The following is a 22,691-nucleotide window of genomic DNA, read 5'->3' on the forward strand; positions in this document are numbered from 1 at the left end:
GCTATTGTACCGTTTATATTAATACGAGCGACAGGACAATGCCGTGGCGTACGAGCCAGATCTAATTAGGAATCCGCTGTTGGACGCACGCACGGTTCATTAGGTCATTCAGCCGTTATACCGGCGCTAACGAATGCCATATTCCGCGGCCGGAACCAAGTTCGACGTCGCGACGCGATCCTTATTCAACGCATTCGTCCATTGTGACGCACATGTATGCGGAAAATATGTATGTGAACTCTCCGATGCGTGACATGTCGCTGTTACTCTGCGCATCGCATTTGCATATATTTCACAAACATAGGAGAACTCGTTCGTAAAAGTCTATGACGATTCAAGCGCGAAATGTTTTCGGTCGGAAATAAGAACGGATCAAACGGAGAGGCTAACTCATGAACAAGAGAGCCCAATTACTTGCACGCGAATTTGCATATCGTATGTTTTTTGATAATTCAATTTTTAAAACTCAAATAAAAAAGTCGAAAAATTTTATGCAAACCGCCTGTAGCTACGTGTGGGTTTACGCAAAAATTGCGTCATAGTTGTTTTCATAATTAAATGAATACACGCGTACATCGTGAGAAATATGCAATCTACAGACTAGATATTCATGTATCCGATAACGTTATTTTCATGCGTTGATGATTTAATGTCCATCCATTCGCACTGGGAAATTGAAACATAACATGGAAATTTAGTAAAGAGTGGGTATTCGACATTAATCTACGCAGGTTGTTATTATGTACGTGTATATTCTGTTTGAAAATAAAACATCAGTTTTTGTTCTTTAACGATTGCAGTCGTTACCGGGGTATATTCGATGAAGAATAGAATTATACACGCGCGCGTCACTGGCACGTTTTCGAAAACTAAAATATCTTGTACAATTTTCTTTTGACAGTTAGCAGACTATAGGAAACGAAATACAAACAAATAAAATGGTGCGTCAATAAAACGACCAACTGGAAATACAGCGAAATACATTCCGTACAGCGGCGATAATTGGAAAGCGATAGAGATTTGCCCATTAATTATACTCTGTCTGGAATGTTGAAATCTAGTAATATAGTTAACCAGACACGGGAACGTGATGCGTAGGACGTTGAATAAAATTTCACTTCTTCGATAAAATCGATATTATATTATGTCGTATGCAATATTTTGAAAATTATTTATATGATTATATTTTATATTTACATCACAGATAATTTAACCTTTGAAATCAATAAAATAATGTGTAGGTGTAGAATTTTACAACTATGAAATATTATTCGAAAGTTCAGAAAAAAGTAACAAAAGAATCATCATGTATACAATATTGATGTCAATATTCATGAGAACAAAACATATTTCACGTAACGTGAAAAAGGATTTATCATTTCGAAATTATATAAACACAAGAAAAAATTATCTTGCAGTTATAGTGAAAAATTATCCAGATATAAAAAATTAGCTAAAATGGATAAATGACTAGCAAATACTGCAACATTGGATATGTTTTGTATCTAATTAATATAGATGATAGAGACAGAATTTATATCTGACCATTTGTCAAATTTATCAAGGAAGTTTCTCTATAACGTTCAATTAGATGACTGTGACTGGTGATTCATATTTGATTATAAGACCTAAATTTTTTTGCATACATTGTTAGAATATTGTGCTATAATTTCTATGCATATGGAACACAATTTTTTATCGATACAAAAAACAGCGATAATTCTAGCTGGAGCAGTATTAGATTTTTTGGTATGATCATAATACAAAAGATACACCTGAATATCTCGAAAAATATAAGTTTTACAGAAAAGTATTTCAGATAAAAGTTGTAGGGTTCAAAAAGATTTACTAATCTTATCAGTTTGACCTTGGGTGGCGTTGCCAAGGTCAGATCAGAGTCACATCGATTTTTTTAAATAAAACACCTTACTTTTGATTCCAAAATCTAATAGCTGGTGTCGAGAGCTTTTCAAAAAACACTATAATAAAGTTATCTTTCATAAAGTACTTTTCGAGTTGAGGTTCGAAAATTACAGTACCGCCGGCATTAGCGTTACGCAAGGTGGCCGACCGATGTGACGCGACGGCTAAATCTCTTGAATGTTGTTCAGGATCATGTCTTGGATACCATTTATCAAGATATATGTATATATACCTATATATACATGTATATAATTTCCATAGTGCCTTCAGTGTTACTTTTTTTCTGAACTTCTATATGTACCATATTTCGTAGTTGTAAAATTCTACATATTATTTTGTATTTCAATGTAACTCGTACCTAATATGTAATATTTCAAAAATTTGAGAAAGCTTGCGATATCTCTCGAAAAGATAAGTTTTCAAGTAGTGATACATTTCGATACGAGAATCTCGGAATATCGTCTCAGAACTTCTAGTGTCTTTAAAAGAAAGACTTCCTAGATTATCATGTCATTTGTCTTTCTCGTCTTGTCTCGTTTCAACATCTTTATGAGTTAAGAGTTTGAGATATATTTGTGTTTGTTAGGATTATAATTATGTAATGTGCTTGGTTATATAAATATTTCAAATGAAACGAGATAATCGATATTCTCGAATGTCTCGATAAAATTCGGGAATCTTGACAAGTGAGAATATCGGCCCATCGAGACGAGAAAATTGTATTAATCATTTGTTTATGTCGAGTCTAAATCTCGGTATCGGTATTTTCTCGTCTCGTCTCGCTTGAATGCATCACTAATTTCAAGATAGAAAAAACTCGTAGAGAAATTTTCGAAAAGGCATTTTAAATAAGAGAGAGTTCTAAATTTATTTTTTATGTCACAATGTTATTTTTTTAAATTATACAGAATTGAAAATTGATATTTTTTTCAATATTTTTGTTTTCCATTGAAGCGCTACGGCTTGATGAAATATTGAACAAAAACTAAAAAGTATCTCAAAATAGGCTTTCTAAGCTTTAAAATGTTTTCCACAAAAGTGTTGCAATGGTTTTTTCATAATAATACCGAATTTCTTGTGTAAAATTTTATTTTTACAAAATGTTTTTAAACTTCCAAATTACAGAGTTTACGGAAGAAAGAAAGAAGAAATACAAATTTTTGTTATAAATTTGTTCTTGCTTGGTTCACATAAACTTTTTCAAAACTTTTAGAAATTTTTTTTTAATTTAACTTTTCGTGAGATGCGAAAGTTACACGATGTTCCCGAAGTTATGAATGATAATGTAAGTTTTAAAATAATTCACTGATGAATTGCAAAATTGAACAGATATTGTAATGTCTGTATAAAGTGGAAAGATAAGAATACGAAGTGAATCGTTGCTAAAACGAAAATATAGATTGCGATAAATTTGCAGTAATCTTGAACGGACGACAAATTGGGCATTCAGAAAAATTGGTGAAATGCAAGAGAATTTACACGATCGGGGTGGAAAAAAAGAAGAAAAACTTTGTGATCGTTTCTCCTCCCTTTCGTTAGTATTTGAATGTAAAATCCTCTTACGAATCCGACGTTTCGACTAATGGTACACCATTAGTTGAAACTGGAAGTGCTTCATTATGCTAGATCTATTTTCCTCAAGCATCAAATGTCAAGTGAAAAACCTGACGAACGTATATCTTATCTGTCGTCTCATCTTAAGACTTATCCAGCTATTATATGCGCCGCCGAAGAAAGCGCGCCTGCTTCGCGCCAGAAACGATTTGTTTGGTTTTCGTGCAATGCTCGTCTTCTTCCTGCTTCGGGCACTCACCAACCATTTATCAAATCGTTGACAGAACGTCGCGGCGTATTTTTACGTTAAAACGCACGTCGCGATGTAACGTCGGAATGTATAAAATGTTCTTGACATCACACGATTTTACATTAAAGGTCGTTTTTATTTTAATGTCATGAGTAACAATTCGAAATAATTTTTATGCAATAGAAAATTTTTTTAAGTCATGGGGTTACATTTTCATACACATGTACATGCTTTTATTAAAAACCAGTTAAAAACAAATAATACGTCGCTATCAATAATGTTTTCGAAGTCATGACATGTTCTATATATTATTTACCTATATTTTACTCTGTATTATTTACCTTTAATTGGTTCATTTTTATAAACTTTATTACCTATTTTCAAAAACTTTAAGGGGATGCTGGACTAACCAAATATCTTTATTACAGTCGCATAAAACAGTCCAAATTGACTGCAGAACGGAATAAAAAATTCTTCTACAGGTTTAAGGTAGACGCAAAATTAGAAGGTGTTGCTGTGGATTCATGATACTAAAATCGAAAAAAGTTAATTCTAACTATACACACTTTTTTTTCTACCCTTGATATACATACTTGGGGCCCTGGGACTCCATCTATATTTGTTACCGTAACTTCCGTAAAAATGGACATATTTCAATTAATTTTTTTTTTTTCAATTAATAGAGAATTGATTAAGGACCAAGTCCATGATGTGTAAAAGTCGATATAATTAAGGAGCTTCGAGATAAATAGGTTCAAAGAATAAGAAAAAATTTCGATTTAGCAAATTGTACTAGGGTTTCTAAGACCCCAATGTGTATATACATATAGCTAGGGTTAAGTAAGTTTTTTAACTTTTTTCTAATTTTAGTGTAAAGTTCGCGGCACCACCTCTTAATTGTACGTCTACTTTAATCCTGTAAAAGAATTTTGCATTTCGGATATTTTTATACGATTGCAATGTCGATAATTTGGTCATTTCAGCATCTCCTTAAGGGTAGCTGAAAGAGATAAAAGGAAAAGAAACTAATGAGATTAAAAATTATATTAAAACTTTAATAATATGAATGAATATAATTTCTAATACATATATATATATCTAATTTCCAATCAATTTTAATTTCTTTCACCTTAATCTCTTTCTACCTTAAAAGTTTTTGAAAACCATGCAAAAACTCGTAATGAAACAATTTGTATTAAAAGTTTGATCAAAACTCTCGAGGTTGGGAAACGTAATGCCGGCTTGTGAGTTTTTCACCTGTTGTATTCAAAACAAAATATTTAGTTAGAATAGAACTCGTCGCATCCCGTCACGCTGCCGCGGGGTTAAAAGGTGAACACGCACAGTACAGTCTCATTCAGAATTAAAAGTGCACCACGAATTCTACCTGACGAGCGTTCAGCCGAAAGTTCAGCCTTGCATGGCGCATTCGGATGCCATGATGCGAGAACCGCATTCGGTATTTCGCATTTCCGCATCTCGTCGGCAGATACATCGACGGCCATACACGGCCCCACTGAGAACATCCGATTCTGGCAGTGAGTAACGTTGCAAGTTGTACGAGTGATCGCGAAATGCACACTCCAGTGTACTCGCGCTACTTCAGTTTTTCTTTATCAACCTAATTCTGAAATAACAGCGCGAAAATATCCACCAGATATCAATGTTCAACCTTTCGCCATTACGCATCCTCGAGCGTTGCTACGATTTTATAAAACGGACGGATATTATATACACAAATGGACGGCATTTACCAATGCAAAATAAAGAGTGAAATAACATGCATGTCGATGTTATGCCGATATGGTCAGATATATATACCTATTAATAACGCTCGTGTATTCCGATATAAAATGATGTACGGGTTAATTCGCCGTTTCATAAATACATCCTCGTTCATTTTAATCTTTAGATACGTTGTGAACTATATTATACAAAGTCTGCATGCGGAACACTATGAAAGGGACGAGAAAGATTAACGTACATCGTAAGTTTCAACCGAGATATGCAACCTTCGTGAATTGATATGCTCGCACGAACGTAATATCCGCAAGCGTTAATATAAAGGCAAGTCGAGTTAATTGGGGCTAGAAATGGCTGAAATGGCGAGCGAAGAGAACGGAATAACGTATTTCCCACGTGTTCAGTAAAGGGAGCCTGGACCATAATCTTCCACGTAATCTTCTTACGGTAGAACACGAGCGCGTTTTTGGAAAGTTCTAATCCGTCCATTGCATGCAGCAGTTCCTGCGAAGCCAATGATTTAATGGCTCTGCGAGATTTGCCGTTCTTCGTTCGCGCAGCATTACTTATGAATGTCTTTTTTTTACTCGTAATACAGCCCGAATTGTCGCACGGCAGTCAGTTTTTCGTTTTTTTTCCCATGCAAAATGACGGGGAGTTCAATTATGAATGCAGGAACACTGTTTGTAAAAGTCGTACATAGTGATGGTAAGAGCATCCGCAAAATGGCACGCCAAAGTTCAGCGATTTCCGTCGGATGGGAGAAAAATGTAGCTTTCCCTCGACTGACAGGAGGGAAAAATAACTGCGTGAGAGACCGGAAAAAGCAGAGTATACCTGTCTCTTTCGTTTCGCGACCGAGACGACGGAATATAACGGACAATTCCGGAAATGATTTCACGAACTAAGAACATTGCGAGTTCGTGGGATATTTCTCTTGCGATGCCGCGACTTAAAGCCTACGCGACATGCATAAAAGATTTATGCAAATATCCAATCAAGTCTAGGTATTCCGACGTTCGAATTTGCTCGCCAAATGCGACACGTCTCCTTGGAGAAGAGATCATTTGGGATTATTACCTAGTTAATGTTCTAATAAAATATATATACACACATATATATAGATTTATACATTCTATCTAATTATCGTATCTACTACATATTTGGAACTACTGTTTATTTATTCATACCACATAAAGACATTCGATCTTATAGATTTATAATTAGAATCGAATTTCTATCAAATTATGTTACAGAAAGATCGCTAAGCGCATAAATGATGAACGTTTATATAATTAGTAACTACCAAATGATTAATTTTATTATTTTAATAATGGTCTGGTCTTCGGTCACGTTTCCATATTGTCCTACATTAATAATTCGTTTTAATAATTCCTAATACCCGGATCGAATGTAAATGTCGCGATGAAAATTAAAGGCACGTAAAATTGAAATATGTTATACTCTTTTGGAATAATGGTTGAATGCGTTTCTAAAATTGCAATTTACAATTTATATGGACAGAATGAATCCAAATATAATATTATGAATCCCGAATTCATCATAGAATCCATAAAATATACGCTGAGTTTAGCAATCATTATTTTATGCTGCATGAAATAATAAAAATGTTCCAGAAATTCAGTGAATTTATTGTAATGCATATTAATCGTACGTGACGTTCGTCATCGATTTGCAAATGCACGCGTCGATCTTCATCACATGCATCGGTGCACCCAACGACGCATGTTAATCGCGCGTAATGTACGCTAATAAAGCGTATCAAGCTCATCATATATTTAATGTTGAAGCTTGCTAAGGATTTAGGCCACATTACGAGAATTTCATACGAATCGGATCATTGTAATTCAACTGAATGCTGAGCGTCTGATTTTGATTTTCGCAGTGAAATAACGAAGATCGTTGCATGATAATATAATGAAATCAGAAACATTGAGCTGTAAGGCGATCGCAAAAATACATAAAACTGCAGTCGAGGCGAAGGGAAACATTTTGCAATCATCATAAATTTATGGAAATATTAAGTAAAAAGCAAAATAGCAGCTTGTCTGAATTCTGTTCACGTATTGGATATTCGAGTAACGTACATACAATATATTAAATATGTGAAATTATAATCCGGTAAAAATATTTTACGAATTTTCTGCTTGTACAATCAAGCTGAAAGCATCTGCTCGGATCTGTTAATTAAGAAGATAAAGCAGACACAAGTCATGAAATAAAAGTAGATAATTTAATCATAATGTAATGAAATCGCAAATATGTTTGAATCATAAATTATTATGCGATATGAATATAAATATGAGTTTAAATACGATATGCCTATGAATCATGAATATGTTTTGTCTTTATTCTGTATCGCACATTAAAAGCTTCGTGATATTTTCTTAATCGTATTATAGAAAACATGATAATGTTTGAGAGATTATAATTATTTAATTAAACTTCAAAGTCTCTCTTTGCCTCGTTTTTCTGCTTAAACAAAAACCTAAACGTAAACACAGTGAAAGGTGAAAAAAGAGTGTCTGCTACAAATGATATTATCGAAATGTCGACTTCATTCAATTTATCAGAGTGTTTTTCTCTCTCTTTCTCTCGTTGTACAATATATTCTACGTTAACCATCGTACAAACAAAGCGAGGTGAGCTGTTGTTAGGCAAGCGAAGACGAGTCGATTTGGGCGACATCAATTGGTTATCCAAAAGGACTCACCTCGCCTTTCGTCCAACTGTTCGATGTGCTAATTACTGTTCTCGGACCCATTATCCCCAAAGCATTATCACCAATCATAATTCGTCATCATCACGTGTTTTGAGAAGCGGAGCGTGTACGGCGCTGAAAGTGTATTATGCATTAACTCTATAATATATAACGCGATATGTATTTTAACCAAATTAATATTATATACGGTTTACATATAAGCGTTTATTATTTATCATTTATAAATTATTAGAAATTTGAGGAAGGGGTTTTATCGTTAACTTCACTACCATTTATGTTTAATATTTATTTTCTTTATTATCTTGTTGTATTTATCTCATCTCGACGTCGTTTCTTCACATGAATTACTTTTATATTTAATTCTCAACTATGGCAGGCTGGTAATATAACGGTTTTGAATTTCACATTCATTGTGCTAAATAAGAACGGGATTTAAGAAGTGCAAAAGCGTCACTCCTGGAAGAAAGCAGCAAGACGGACACTGAAAGCCCTTAATACCTTCTGCTCTGCGAACGAAACTCATTACTGCGAACTGAATTAGCAATATATCCGTCATCTTGGTTTTGTAAAGAGTATATGAAGACTATCTTATGAATGCATAATAGGGTATATTATTCGTTTTTTTTTTATTTATCTGCAAAAGTTGACTCACTAATCCATAACTATGACGTAACTTTATGGATCGATTATTGATCGAAAACAATTATTTTTTAATTTTATATATATAATATATTACATATATGAATATAAATAGAATAGGATGGTACAATTCTGAACAAAATAAATCAACTTTCGAGATTCAAGTTTGATAACCTTCTCATTGTATGGAAAATATATTGGAGAGTAAACAGGAGATACGATATAGTGTCTCTGTACTAATAAAATTAATTACTTGATTCGAGAATAATGTTTACCAGTTTTATTAATTCGAAAGATTGTATGAGATTATTTTAACAGGTTTACACAAAAGTTAATGTCCTCGTTTTACTGGTCATACGAATTTAGTAGAAAGATATATTTAAGCACGCTTAACTTGGAAACGTAATGCGAAGTTACTATAAATTCAAATTAAACTATAAATACTAGAAAATATTAGAATATTGCACAGTTTAACTTTAATATAATAAGATATTTCTACTTCTGAAATATACGGTAGGTAAATATCTATTCCATACGTACACTTTCAAAGCTTGCATAGTACGAACTCATTCATTTTACTGATGACATTTGTGTTAAAACTTTATATTTCCTGAGTATGAATTTATATTCGCATTCATCCATTCGTTTATAGAATTAACAAAGCTGATATGTAGAAATTACTCGTGCAGATTCGCACATACGAAATGTGAAGAGAGAAATTTACATTCCATAGTGAAAGGAATTAATTCGTTTCGTTTGCATCATCCCTTCTGCTACTGTTTACTAGCGTCACAATTATATTCCATGGAATTATTAAGGAAATCAGTAAATAATATCACATTTCAATTATCTTTTAATGACACAGTTGTCAAAAATATTACAAATATTAATAAAAAAAAGTGTGCATATCGCGCATCACTTGACGTTTTACTTTTCGACATTGCTGTCCTAGTAGAAAGATTTATACTATGAGATGCAAAAGGCTTAAGTATTACGTATCTTTTCATAAAACAAACATGGAAAAAGGGCATTACCAAAACATTAAAACGGAAACTTTGTACGGAAAACTCGTAAATCAAGGTATTAAATTTTTCATTATTCTCTCTTTTTTCCCTCGCAGTTACAAATTCTTTACACGACACACCTAGCTACTTGGCCTGCGATAGTAGGCGATCATAGGCACGCAACGATAGTGTTGGCCGACGTATTCTCGTGGTCGCGATCCCATGATCCCTGTACCGGAAGGGGTCCATTAGTCGGGCAATAATAATGCCAACGGACACCCGGTCACCAGCAACGCAGCGGAGAGCTCGGCTCTGCAAATTATAACGCTTTCGCGTCTTAACCAGAAGACTGTCTTAGCTATTGCATCGCTGTATCGGCACCGTTGTATCGACCTCCTCAATTCTGTGGATTATTCCGTGTGTTATTATCATTCCACATCCACCTGGATCTTATCGATCGTGCCTTGTACTTCCGACGGTGGATTCGAGAGAATTGTGTATCGGACACATCGATGTGCACGTCGCGATCTGCAGATATATTTCTTCGGAGAAAACTAACGAGCGATTGATTCCACACTATCACATAGTCTCTGAATCATCCTGTCAATAACTATCTGCAAAACGACAATAACATCGTGACGTAACAATTCTCGCGGCGCAATTGCGTCCGATAGACAGTGGTGTGAATATTATTATCAAATGGAGAAGCAAAGCAGTGATAACTCAGTGGGAGGTAACAGAAGCTCTGTGGCGACTTTGTTAATCGAGTTTGTGGCGACGTAGGTGGAGTGCGTAGACCACAGTGAAAGGCCTTTATCGGGAAAATAAATCATTCACGCGCACCAGTGGGATCGTAAGCTGTTACTATAATAGTGACACCTTTGCTGCACAATATCGGTTGTTATTTCGCGATTGTCACCCGAAACTCAAATATCATCATTGGGAGAGTAATTTCGATACTCGCGCGTGAAACGAGAATTGACCTACTTCCAACTTGCAATGCGCTGAAGCGCGTTGCTCCACACTAAATTCGCTTCACAAACCGAGAAGTCTTCTCGTGGATATCTGCGAACTTAATCACTTGAATATATTTGTTATGCAACAAAAATGCAGGAGTGTTCAAGGAGACCTAGGTATTGCGCATCTAAGATCGATTAGCTAATCGATTGGATTGTTACTCACACAGTGATACCAAAAGCGATGCCTAGTGATCACGCGAATACGCATCGTCATTCCATTTTGCGTCTTCCATTGAGTATATTACGAGCTAGAAGAAGATACGCCGCATGGCTCGGTGAGTTTCTGATAAAGCAATTGGATGGCATTACGATATCAAGTAAGCTATCGTCAGATAAACACATATATGTACCAATATTTAGTAATCACGCGAATACGCATCGTCATTCCATTTTACATCTTCCGTTGAGTGTATTACGAACTAGAAGAAGATACGTCGCATGGCTCGGTAAGTTGCTGATAAAGCAATTGGATGCATTACGATATCAAGTAAGCTATCGTCAGAGATAAACACATATACCAATATTGAAATATACAAAATAATAAAGATAATCCAGGGATAAATCGAAAATCGACTTTTTCTTAAGAAAAATTTCATCATTAATTCTTACAGAAGTACAGTTTTGCTAAAGTGTTTAAAAATTTATCTAGATCTGAAAATAAATTTTGTTGAATCTATCAAAATAATTATGTAAGACGCTCAAACATTGTTAGAATGACAAAATTTTTTGCAGTATCGCCCATCATGCTTGAGTTTCTTACATAATTATTTTGACAGTTCAATAAAATTATTATCAAATCAGTTACATATTTTAGTAACTCTATCGTTTTTTCCATGTAATGTAGACGATTAAGTCATTCATATCATGCGCATTTTTTTTCTTTGAAATTCTAGGAACAAGAAATTAGTGTAACATTTATATAATTTTTATAAATGTATAATTTTACAAATATTTTCTATATAAATTATACGACAAACAATTTTATTAAAGTGTTTAAAAATTTAGGTAGATACAGATCTGAAAATAACTTTGCTGAATCAAAAATAATTGTGTAGAAAACTAACATGATGAATAATGCTGCAAAAAGTTTTAACAAAATTGTAACAATCAGTTTGAGTGTCGTAATATTACTTAGTCAGTTCAATAAAATTTATTTTCAGATCTGTATCTGTAAGCTAAATTTTTTAGGTATTTCAGCAAAATAATTTTCTTTCCGTCTGTATGTTAAAATTACAGGGCTGTATTTATAATAGTAGTTCAAATTTAGAATCCGATTTGAACTAGATTCGAATAAATCTTTCATTTCAACATCGCTTCTTAAATCACAATAAAATCTGATGAGTTCTAACTTTGATTCAAACCTAGCTCGTCTGAAATGAGGATCGATCGCGGATCGATCTACGACTATAAATATGGACCAATAATTTTTGCATATTTGAAAAAGTGATGAAAACTAACTAGGGGCACAACACTCTAAATTTCTTGCAGTGAAATCTCACTCCAAAAGAGTGAAAATGCAACCACTCTCGAAAAAAATGAAAATATTTCACTTCTTCAAAAAAAGTGATGATCTTCACTCTTTTAGAGTGAGATTTCACTCCTTTGAAGTGAAAATTGACTCTAAAAAGAGTGAAAATTGTCACTCTTTTTCAAGAAGTGAAATATTTTCAAGGGTGATAGTATTTTCATTTTCTTGGAGTGAGATTTAACTGTAAGAAATTTAGAGTGAAACAAACCATCGTGTGTACTAAGAATAATAAAATGAAGTTTCTTTCTTGATTTGGAACAAGAGCCATTTAAACAAAATTCATTAGAAATAAAATATTAATACATTTAAATATAAAGTGCTATTAATGTTTGCATCTGTTACATACATAATGTTTCATGTAAAGTGTCTATATGAATTAACAAACATATGTAAATGCAGTGCAAGACTGATTTGTTAGCTTTCGACATGCCACATTTTGAGAGATATTACGAAAATGTTATTAATAATGTTGTATACAGCTCCACTAACGAATAATAAAATTTAATTTTTACTGCAGTCATTAACGACTAAATGTAAAAGTTTTGCGCCATTATCTAACTGACAATAAGTAGACGTTTATTATGCACATATATGAATATTTTCGTATTATAAGTTTTGCAGTAAACCAACACGATTAGAATATCGTTCGTATATTGCACTATTATTGCTTCGTGCCAGAATATGTATGCTCTTCTGTGCTAGCAATAATTCCAGTGAATTTCCATCTTCCATTTCTACATAAACTACAACAGTTATTGGATAAATATTAAACTAAAGGGAACTGAATGTCGCACTATTTTAACAATATTATTGTTCTATGACATTCTTTGTAACTGTATATACCAATAAGTATTTTAAACAATTTATAAAAAGAAACATTACGTTTAAATAAACAAAGAAATTGGTGTGAATCAACATACATTTTATATTTCTGTAACAAAATAACGACATTATAATATTAATAATAAATAGGCTCGAAATATTCCATTAATGTTACAATTAAAAATTAAAATCTATCTCGTTCGTGGAGGCTACATTTTTTATTATGTATGTCTTATTACTTAAGGAAGTTGTTAGAAAGATTATGATGTATTTATATGAAATTTATTCCTGTTTTGATTATTTTATCATGTTTCTTATCTCTCTTCGAATTATCAAGCTTCCGTTTACTTGCAGACTCGGTGTACTGGTACACCGTGGCAGAGCGAACAATGGATAGAAGAGCAGAGGCTAAGTAGCAGGCTGCAGGTACAGAAACGGAGACGGCGCGAGGGGAAGATTGGAAAGAGGCGTGTGGTCGACAGAAAGCGAGAGTGAACAGGGGAATAGGCACGGAGGCCGAAAGTAAGGCACGGGAGGGTCGGCCATTGTGACAAAGTCGCAAGGGGAGAAGTGTGGAGTCGCACGAAAAATGAGGGAGCGAGCTTTGTCGGATGTGTGGCGGCTGGTGTGGTTGCTTTGCCTCGTTCTGGCAACGAGCTTAGCGCAAACGTCGCAGGTCTGTCCGTCCCATGGCGAGATCGCGCCCTGTTACTGCAGCGTGAAGAAATCTGGCTTGGACATTGTATGCGAGATCACCGACCTGACACACATCTCCAAGGCCATGGTCGTGCTTAAGGGAAGGCCGAATCTCGTGATATTCTATCTTCGGCTCAGGCACAACAACCTGCCCAAGTTGCAGGGATACGTATTCCTCGGGCTCGATATACGCCACCTCACCATTCACAATAGTAGCCTCGCGGTACTTGAAGAATCTTCCCTTAGTTCTATCGGTGAGTATATATGAGATTCGCTTATTAAGCGAAGTTAAACAGAAATATTATCAATAAGACGCGCAAAAAAGAGCTAGAAATTTTCATTTTTTTCAGAATAAATAGAAATGTATGAAATTTACTTTCCTGAAGTATAAAATATAAAGTTTAAAAATAGACGATAGTAAAATTAATTTTGTTCTTAAAATTCAAATTAATTTCTACGAACAAATATTGTCTTTTTGTTTTCGTTTTTATTTTATCTCAGCATATAACCTAGTGATATTTGTAACATTTGAGAAATTTTAAAAAAGTTTTAAAAATACAATGTTATTAAAAACATTTCAAAAGACAGAGTATTCGAAAAATCATGTGACGGTCTACCGAATGTTGAATTTACAAAAGTATGGGATTACAAAATGTTAAATTTACTAATGGCTACTATTCATACTCACATATTTTCATTATAATTATAAATAGATAAACTAAATATATGTATATATATATTATATTGTAACAATTAAATACTAAATACAAATATTAAAACATTAAAATGTTTTTAATACTAGAGATTATTAAAATAATCACTATGTTTTGTGACGATTTTACAAGTAATTAATTAAATCGTGAATTTTAATCCAATATCTTCATATACATAAATTCAAATTTATAGAATTCTTCAAAAATAATTTTTAAAGAAAATTTGATAAGTCAATTCACATGACTAAGATTACCTGTAAATATATCAACGATATTCAATTATGTTTTAATCTTCAAAGCGTATCGCAGTCAATAAATAAGAAGTAGTGAAAAGAGCCTTTTATTATTGCATGTACCATGTAATATTCTTCCGTTCCATGTAATATTTTTTTACGTAGGACGATACAAGTTCTCTTCAAAAAAACTTCCCGAGACGATTTCAAATCAGTTTTTTTTATATAAAGCCAACGTTGAAGCATTCAATCTGTCACGCAAGATTCACGTTAAAGTCGACTGCAAATTTAACCCGCCTTTAAATCTCTTACGAAATCCCGGACTCGTTTGATCACCACATCGCCTTTGCGGCCACATAGATTCAGAATAAATTACTGTAAGGGACTGGAAAATACGTTCTTTTTACACCTGCCGTATTCTAGATACGCGAAGATAACCACATCGCGTGTACCGGGACCTTAATGAGAATGCGGCACTACGAAGGCGTCTCGACGCGACATCACTCGGTTGCATTAACTCGCAACGTCGAAAGCACATTAAATAATAGAAAATGTTATTTTCCGACTGAGTTTTATGCTCGCGACATGTTTTTACAACAAATTAATTATATATAAAACAGAAAGGATACAAACTTCGTATTATTAGTCAGTGCGGTAAAGTCAATTACGTTTTGCGAAATAACCATTAGTCAGTTTCGTAAAACGAAAATAATTTTAACAATTTATAATTCTGGTTCTTATACGTGTGTATATACATATATATAAATAATATATATAGGTAAATTCAAAGTTTTTTTAAATATATATAATATGTGTGTGTGTTCAGTAAATTACAATTTTTTAATTAAATATCTAGCTAACGTTAAAAGAATTTTTATATGTATAATTGGACTTTTCAATATTAATTAAAATGGTACCCCATTAAAAATTTGCACTTTATTAAAACGTGATTATAAATAATGAATTCTATTCACTAGGTTCTATTAAATACGTTTTTAAATTTTAACAAAGCAATTTTTCTTAAATAAAATGAATATGTGAAATTATTATATTAAATCCGAGAAATTCTAGAAAACAGTGTGTTACTTAAATTTCAATTACGAAGTTTATATGAGTGATTTCGCAAATGCAAATACAAGATCAAATATGTTTCTTTTCTTACAGGAACGGGATTGACACAGCTGGATCTCTCCCAAAATTCGATGAGTAGCGTTCCATCCCACGCGTTAAAAGACCTTCACCACCTCTTGATTTTGAATTTGAATCGTAACAAAATCACAGCCATCCACGGTAAAGCCTTCGAAGGTCTCGATACACTCGAAATTCTCACCCTTTATGAGAACAAGATCTCCATTATAGAAGCAGATGCATTCAAAGGGCTCGATAAGTAAGTCGCTTTTATTTACTGATTTTATAATCCAAGTAAATAAAAACTAAGAGAAAGAAAGAAAGAACAGAATCTTCTACTCAAAATTATAAAAAAATTTGAAAATGTGTTTGCTTGGCCAACGTAGAATAACATTTTTTAAATTTGCCTTACAGAAGTTCTATATTGTTTATACAAGTTTCAAATAAAAAATGAGTTCAAATATTCCAGTTTATTTTAATAATTTTAAATTTCACACTTTTTTAGCCGAAGACTCAAAAGACTTAACTTAGGCGGAAATGAGCTAACGAGAATCCCAACTCAAGCTTTATCTTCATTAGAACTATTGAAAAAATTAGAAATGCAAGAGAATCGAATATCCAGCATAAAAGAAGGAGACTTCGAAGGTAAAATCAATAATCCATTTTACTTTACAAGACATGTCTTTTTTTAATATTCCAGTTTTAGCTGATCCCATTTTGTAGAACAATTGTAATTTTAATTAAATCAACTTCTTTTTTAATCTACTATATATATATATCCAATCTACATATAAATAAAGCGTTTTTATAAAGTAACCGTGTAACGAGCATTTCATACAATTAAATGAAATGCTCATCGATAAAACATTTTAATCTTTCAGGATTGAAAGCGCTCGATTCATTAGGATTGGCGCACAATCACCTTCGTGAGGTCCCAGCGCGTGTATTCTCTCATTTGACGCAATTAAACTCTTTGGAACTTGACGGAAATCAGATTACTCATGTGGATGCCAATGCGTTCATGGGTCTTGAGGGTAAGTACAGTTAAAATTATAGTGCGCCTAATATTAATATCATTCTGCATTCTACTATTATGAAAAATTTTATTAATAATATGCAAAGGAATAACTAATGCTTGTATGTCGTTCTATTTTTTAAATATTAAAGAATAGTTTGAACTTGTTTATATATTTGTTCATAATTCTATGTATTTCTAGTAATAGTTCAAAACTATCGGTAAATCATCTATATCGATATAGGCGATATAATCAGTGTATATTATGAATTTATGTGTGATCTCGTGTTCAGTTTGCCGTAAAATTTCTATAGTCTCTGCAGATCACGTCCTACTTTTTTATTTATCGTAGCGAACGACACAACTGCTTAGCATTTAAATTTACCGCATGCTACGGCTGCTTGTTGGCAATGCAATCGGCACCCTTTGGGAACGTGGATATAAACGAGCGAACGACACTTTACAAACTGCCTTTCATCTCGTAGCATACTGTGAACGCGAGCTCGACTATCAAGATAATATTTCGGCAAAGTGTCGTGCAAACGTACAATTCAATCGACAATTCAGCCACGCACATTTAGCTTCGCAATCAAAAGACAAATAATTTTATCAGACATGAAAAAGCCGTTGTAAATAAATATTAATAAAAACAAATATTAATAAAATACAGTGGATCAAAAAATATTTCCGTAAATATCTTGTTTGAAATAATTTCATAAAACCAAAAGATTACAAACAAAAAGATATTATTTGCGAAGCATATATTCTTTCTATTATATAAGAATATATTTTGTTTTTTATTTACACTAATATGTAGAAGAAATCGTATATTTTAGCAATACATATTCTTTCAGAAAGTTTCTGCATAAAATTATTCTTAAACATCTTAATATCCTTTTTTATTTACCAATATTCAATTAATATTTGTTATTAAAAGCCCGTTCATTTAAAACTTTTTAATCATGTATTATTTCTATCATTGTTGAAGAATCCAATTAAGCTTTGGAACGAAGTATTTGATTCATGCTTGCGTAAATTCTTGCCGATCGATCGATCGAGTGTTTATTCACTGCTAGTAGCTTGATTTAATTATAACTAGCTGCAATTCATCGAAAAAAGTTCATTTGAGCGTATCGTAACTCTTGAGAGCTATTATTGATGCTCTTCACGTAACGAAGTTATCTACTGCAAGCTAGATTACTGTCACTTTTTCTAATATTTCTATTTCATACAACGTTTGTATAACTATTTTAATTACGTTATTCGTATCATATAAAAAAATTCATATACTTCTTTACAAAAAAGTTAGTGATCATGGAAATTTAACGAATTTTTTAATTATTGACCCCAATTTTATGCCTTCTATATATATATATATAACAGTTCGCCAAATTGTTTGTGGTGACACTCCCAATACAGCCGACGCATTCCGAACGCTGGTCTCAGGATGATTGTCAAAATGTTGTAAAATACGATTCCCTGCCTGCAAATCTCTTCGTAACGCTGCTTGAAATCGGTTGTTTTCTTGTCGAATTGAAAATGATCCAGTCTCTCGCAATCTATTAAATGTCAACATAAACACTCTTCGGTTTGGCACTCTTCTGTTTGGAAATCGTCGTGCATATTCTCGCACCGCCTTTAAAGCATTACCGTTGCAGAAACCGTATACAAAAACCATATCAGCATATTCACTATTAGAATACGTACGCGGCATATTGCAAAAGACAAAATTCATCTACTGTTAAAGGCTTTCAAAGAGCGACTGACAAATTCATAACAGAAAGTGGAAAATGTAATCAAATATGTCGGTGTTAGATATGGCAAGAAATGTAAACATTTTTTTTCGATTTCTCTGAAACGGAGCAAAAACGAGCATATGTCTATAGGACTTTTTTTCTTAGTTTTTTACTCCTCTACACGCTCCCGAAGTTTTGCCATTTAATTTGGAAACACCCTGTATATATATATTAAAATTTTTTAATATATTCTTTCTGCAATTTTCATTTTAGAAAATCTACAATATTTACGACTGGGAGATAATAATTTGCATTTGGTATCAAGTGATGCTCTGCGACGTTTGCATCGCTTACGCCACCTTGATTTACGGTCAAATAACATCACTGTACTTCCGGAGGACGCTTTCACGGGCTATGGAGATTCCATCACTTTCCTTAATCTGCAAAAAAATATGTAATGTCCTTTCTTTCCATGCAACTTAAGAATTTAGATCGAAAAGTATTTCAATTTTTCTATATATATGCAAAATAATTTACAACTTCACGTAATTTTTTTCAGGATTAAAATACTTCCGCCTCTGGTATTCGAAAATCTCAATTCGCTAGAAACTTTAAGTTTGCAAAATAACAGACTCACACATATCCCAGAAGAAGTTACGGAGAACATTGTTGATACTCTACGTCACATAGATATGACAGGTAAAAAAGCATCCTTCCTTTTATTTAACATTTATATTACTTTTATTTTAGTCGAATATGCCCTCCGAAATTTTATTAGTTCCCTTTATTTAAATTAAGACCCTAATATTTAAACGAATGAAATATATTTGAAAAGTCAGAAAAATCTTTTTTACTCATATCATATTGAATATTAGCCTTTTAAATATACACAATTGAATCATTTGTGTGTTCTGCATATTTTTTTTTAAATACCAGGAGTACCAAGTAATTAATTATAACATTTTTATCTATAATTTTTTTTAATACACAACCTTACAAATACTTTTTAGAAATTTTAAGTATATGTAAGAATCATTTAATAATTTTTGTACACTTTTAAAAGTAATGAAAATTAATCAGGGACATGAACGAATCCATTGTGTGTATCTAAGCGGAACATAAGTCATCATAACGTCAAGATAACATCAAAATGGCATCACTGATTAATCGATTAATTATTAAAACTCAAAATCGATTACCAAATGATTATTAAAAGATACTTTTCAATCAGTAACGATTCATTTGAACGTCATTTTGACGTTATCGTGATTCAGAAAAGGAGTGATTATAAAATCATCATATATATTAAGAATTAATAATCATCGAATTATAAATAACGTTAAAACTCTATTTTTAGCAAAAGTTGGTTGGATTCCGTTTCAGTAAAAGCTCAATCCATTATCGTGTAATTTTTATTAATTTCATCTCTCTTCCACTCCGTTTTTTTCTCGTGTAGATAATCCTTTGATTTGCGACTGCGAGCTTCGATGGTATTCCGTGTGGCTCGGAAATCTGCGCGACAAGGATGACGAGATGATGTCGAAGAAGCGAACGGTCTGTATGATGGTTTCGGAACATCGTGAATACTCCGTGCAGAGTATTCCGCTCGATAGAATGGGCTGCGCGGGCAAGAACGTCGGAAAATTCTCGTCATCAGCTGCTGGGTGCAGACTGTATTTGGACAAGACATTACCGTTGGTTATTCTTACTGCTGTTCTACTTTAATCTCTCAAGAATGCGACAGCGCGGTGACAGACGGCCGACTTTTCGTTTCGATGTCGATGGAACGGTTAATAATCATATTTCTCGTCTTTATTAAAACTGTTATTGTAAGTTACGTGATTTGCTGTAGAATCTGTAGGTCATTAAAAATTTCCGATTTTATTATTCAGTTCTGTAAAGAAGGATTCCGTACCTTTCGGGATAATCGTGACGCGATAGCGGAGACGTGTCACGATTGCACGATGGCCATCCTTTTGTAGAAATTGAGAAACGCTACTTTATCACGTATCATCGCGATAATTTAATGTATTCGCTGTTATGGCACGAGGGAATTGCGAGACGGAAAGTCGGCGTATTATCACGATGTTCGTTTGTCACGATCGGCCAAATCATAACAAGATTTGAACATCGGCTGACGAAGGAAGCATCTCGCATTATTCGAACCGATTGCTACAATTCGGAGCGATGGGTAGGAATTGATTGGTTCCTTTTGCCCTTTGACGAGCGGCTTTTTTATTTCCCAGGAGGGCATGCGAGGACATGTGTCTCGTGTGCAGAGATTATGCGCATAGTGATGGTTATGCTTTTCTGTGCAGACACGCGTCCATGCGATGCGATCGCGCGTGGACAATCATGTAGCGTATTTGGTAATAACCGCGACAATCGATCTTTTGAGAACTGAGTACTTCAAACTCTTCCGGATATCTCACCGGGCGTTTTTCCACGATATTTTTCTTTTTCAGTTCAATCATCGGAACGGCCCTTCAATTTTTAGTGCGCGGACGACAATCTATTCGTTGCTTACACGAAAGCTTGCCGAAATATTTAAATTTTAATGGAATCGATTAAATACATTTACTTTCGGTGCCATTTCTAAATTACTCGATATTACAATATGACTCAATTCATTTTCGCGATGGCTTAACGTTCAGTGTACACCGTAAAGTCCGATTTATTCGCCGCGTTCGATCAAGCCCGTGAAATACAATTCGCGAAAGTATAATGATTGTGTTAAAAAGTTAATCGTTGCGGTAAATATCATGAGTTAGATCGCAGTAAATATCATGAGCAATTCCCGCAAATGTCGAAATGATAATCATCGACATTGCAGGATCACTAAACATTAATATAATGAGCAGTATGCGTAGATGTATTTGCTATGCAATGGGTGGATTAATTTCTAATAATTTCATTGTTATTTATAGAACTCTCAGATGCTTCACGATCGAATTACAAGCAACCAAGGAAACTATATAGTAAATGAATCTGTGACACCTCACGCTGCTTACGATAATTCGAAAAGACTTCTACTCTGAATAAAGACTTCTGATAAAGTACATATCTTTAATTCTTATCAGGCAGCGAGGTATCACGTAGTTCGATAGTATAGAATCTGAGTGACTGCTAGGAACAAACGTTGATCGACCAGTGGACCGCAGAATTCTCGCTTGCGAAAAGCGCAGCGAGTTTTCTTTACCGGAACGTTACATATCAGCATCGTTGCCAATTATTTCATGGTTATCGGTTAAGCTCGCGGCGCGAGGCGTAGTATACTCACTAGCGGATCCGAGTGACCGGAAGTCAGATTCCGGGCCACTCGTTATATACATATCAACGCGTTCCTGTTGAACACAATGCTGCGAATAGTCGACATCCTCCGTATTTTCTGTATGCCACTATCTTCCAAGACTTGACGCCATTAAGTACTATTTTTTACTTATTTCTTTTTTTACTTATTATTTAAAATCATTCCCAGATGTTAGAAATTTACACAAATTATTCAAATGGATAATTTATACTTATTGTTAATGGAAAATAGGTCATTCCGATCTTCCTATATTTATTCACTATAAAAGGTTTTTATTGATTAAGATACACTAATTGCAGAATAAAATGGATCGATTAAATTCAGGGATTAAAAGAAAATAAAATGCTCGTGACGTTCATCTTTTATCAACTTTTCTGCCAGAATGTCCCCGCGGGCGATAGTCGCTAACATCTTGAGATCGCTGCGATACTTAACTTGATTCGCAAAGACCCGACTGCACGAAATGAGATAACGACTGTGCTGATGACACATAATACTCCCAACGATACTCTCAACAGGAAACCGACACTTGTCAAAGTCGGTAGAGCACAAACGCGGTTATTCAAACGCCTCGTTGCGTTCGCTTTACGACTCGGTTACTTCGCTGCCGCGACAGCTCACGTGTGCACTAAAAT

At 33.8% G+C, this 22,691-nt stretch overlaps 1 protein-coding gene across 9 annotated transcripts in view; it reads left to right on the forward strand.

Moving 5' to 3' along the window:
- Window positions 1-21,150, forward strand: part of LOC108721996 (leucine-rich repeats and immunoglobulin-like domains protein 2) — a 116,505-nt gene extending 95,355 nt beyond the window's left edge. For 5 of the 9 annotated variants that reach the window (XM_018446871.1, XM_018446870.1, XM_018446873.1 and 2 more), the window contains 7 exons: window positions 13,580-14,175; window positions 16,032-16,254; window positions 16,501-16,640; window positions 16,877-17,029; window positions 19,020-19,200; window positions 19,306-19,445; window positions 20,203-21,150. In XM_018446871.1, the coding sequence (XP_018302373.1) occupies window positions 13,815-14,175; window positions 16,032-16,254; window positions 16,501-16,640; window positions 16,877-17,029; window positions 19,020-19,200; window positions 19,306-19,445; window positions 20,203-20,471 (1,467 nt within the window). In that variant the 5' untranslated portion in view covers window positions 13,580-13,814 and the 3' untranslated portion in view covers window positions 20,472-21,150. Of the gene's footprint in view, window positions 1-9,960; window positions 11,193-11,256; window positions 11,363-13,579; window positions 14,176-16,031; window positions 16,255-16,500; window positions 16,641-16,876; window positions 17,030-19,019; window positions 19,201-19,305; window positions 19,446-20,202 lie in introns of those variants that run through there. The other 4 variants (XM_018446876.1, XM_018446869.1, XM_018446875.1 and 1 more) reach the window with 4 other exon arrangements.
- The last annotated feature ends 1,541 nt before the right edge of the window (window positions 21,151-22,691 follow it).

This window comes from Mycetomoellerius zeteki, unplaced genomic scaffold, assembly GCF_001594055.1.
Source record: "Mycetomoellerius zeteki isolate Tzet28-1 unplaced genomic scaffold, Tzet1.0 scaffold19, whole genome shotgun sequence".
Lineage (NCBI taxonomy): Eukaryota > Metazoa > Arthropoda > Insecta > Hymenoptera > Formicidae > Mycetomoellerius > Mycetomoellerius zeteki.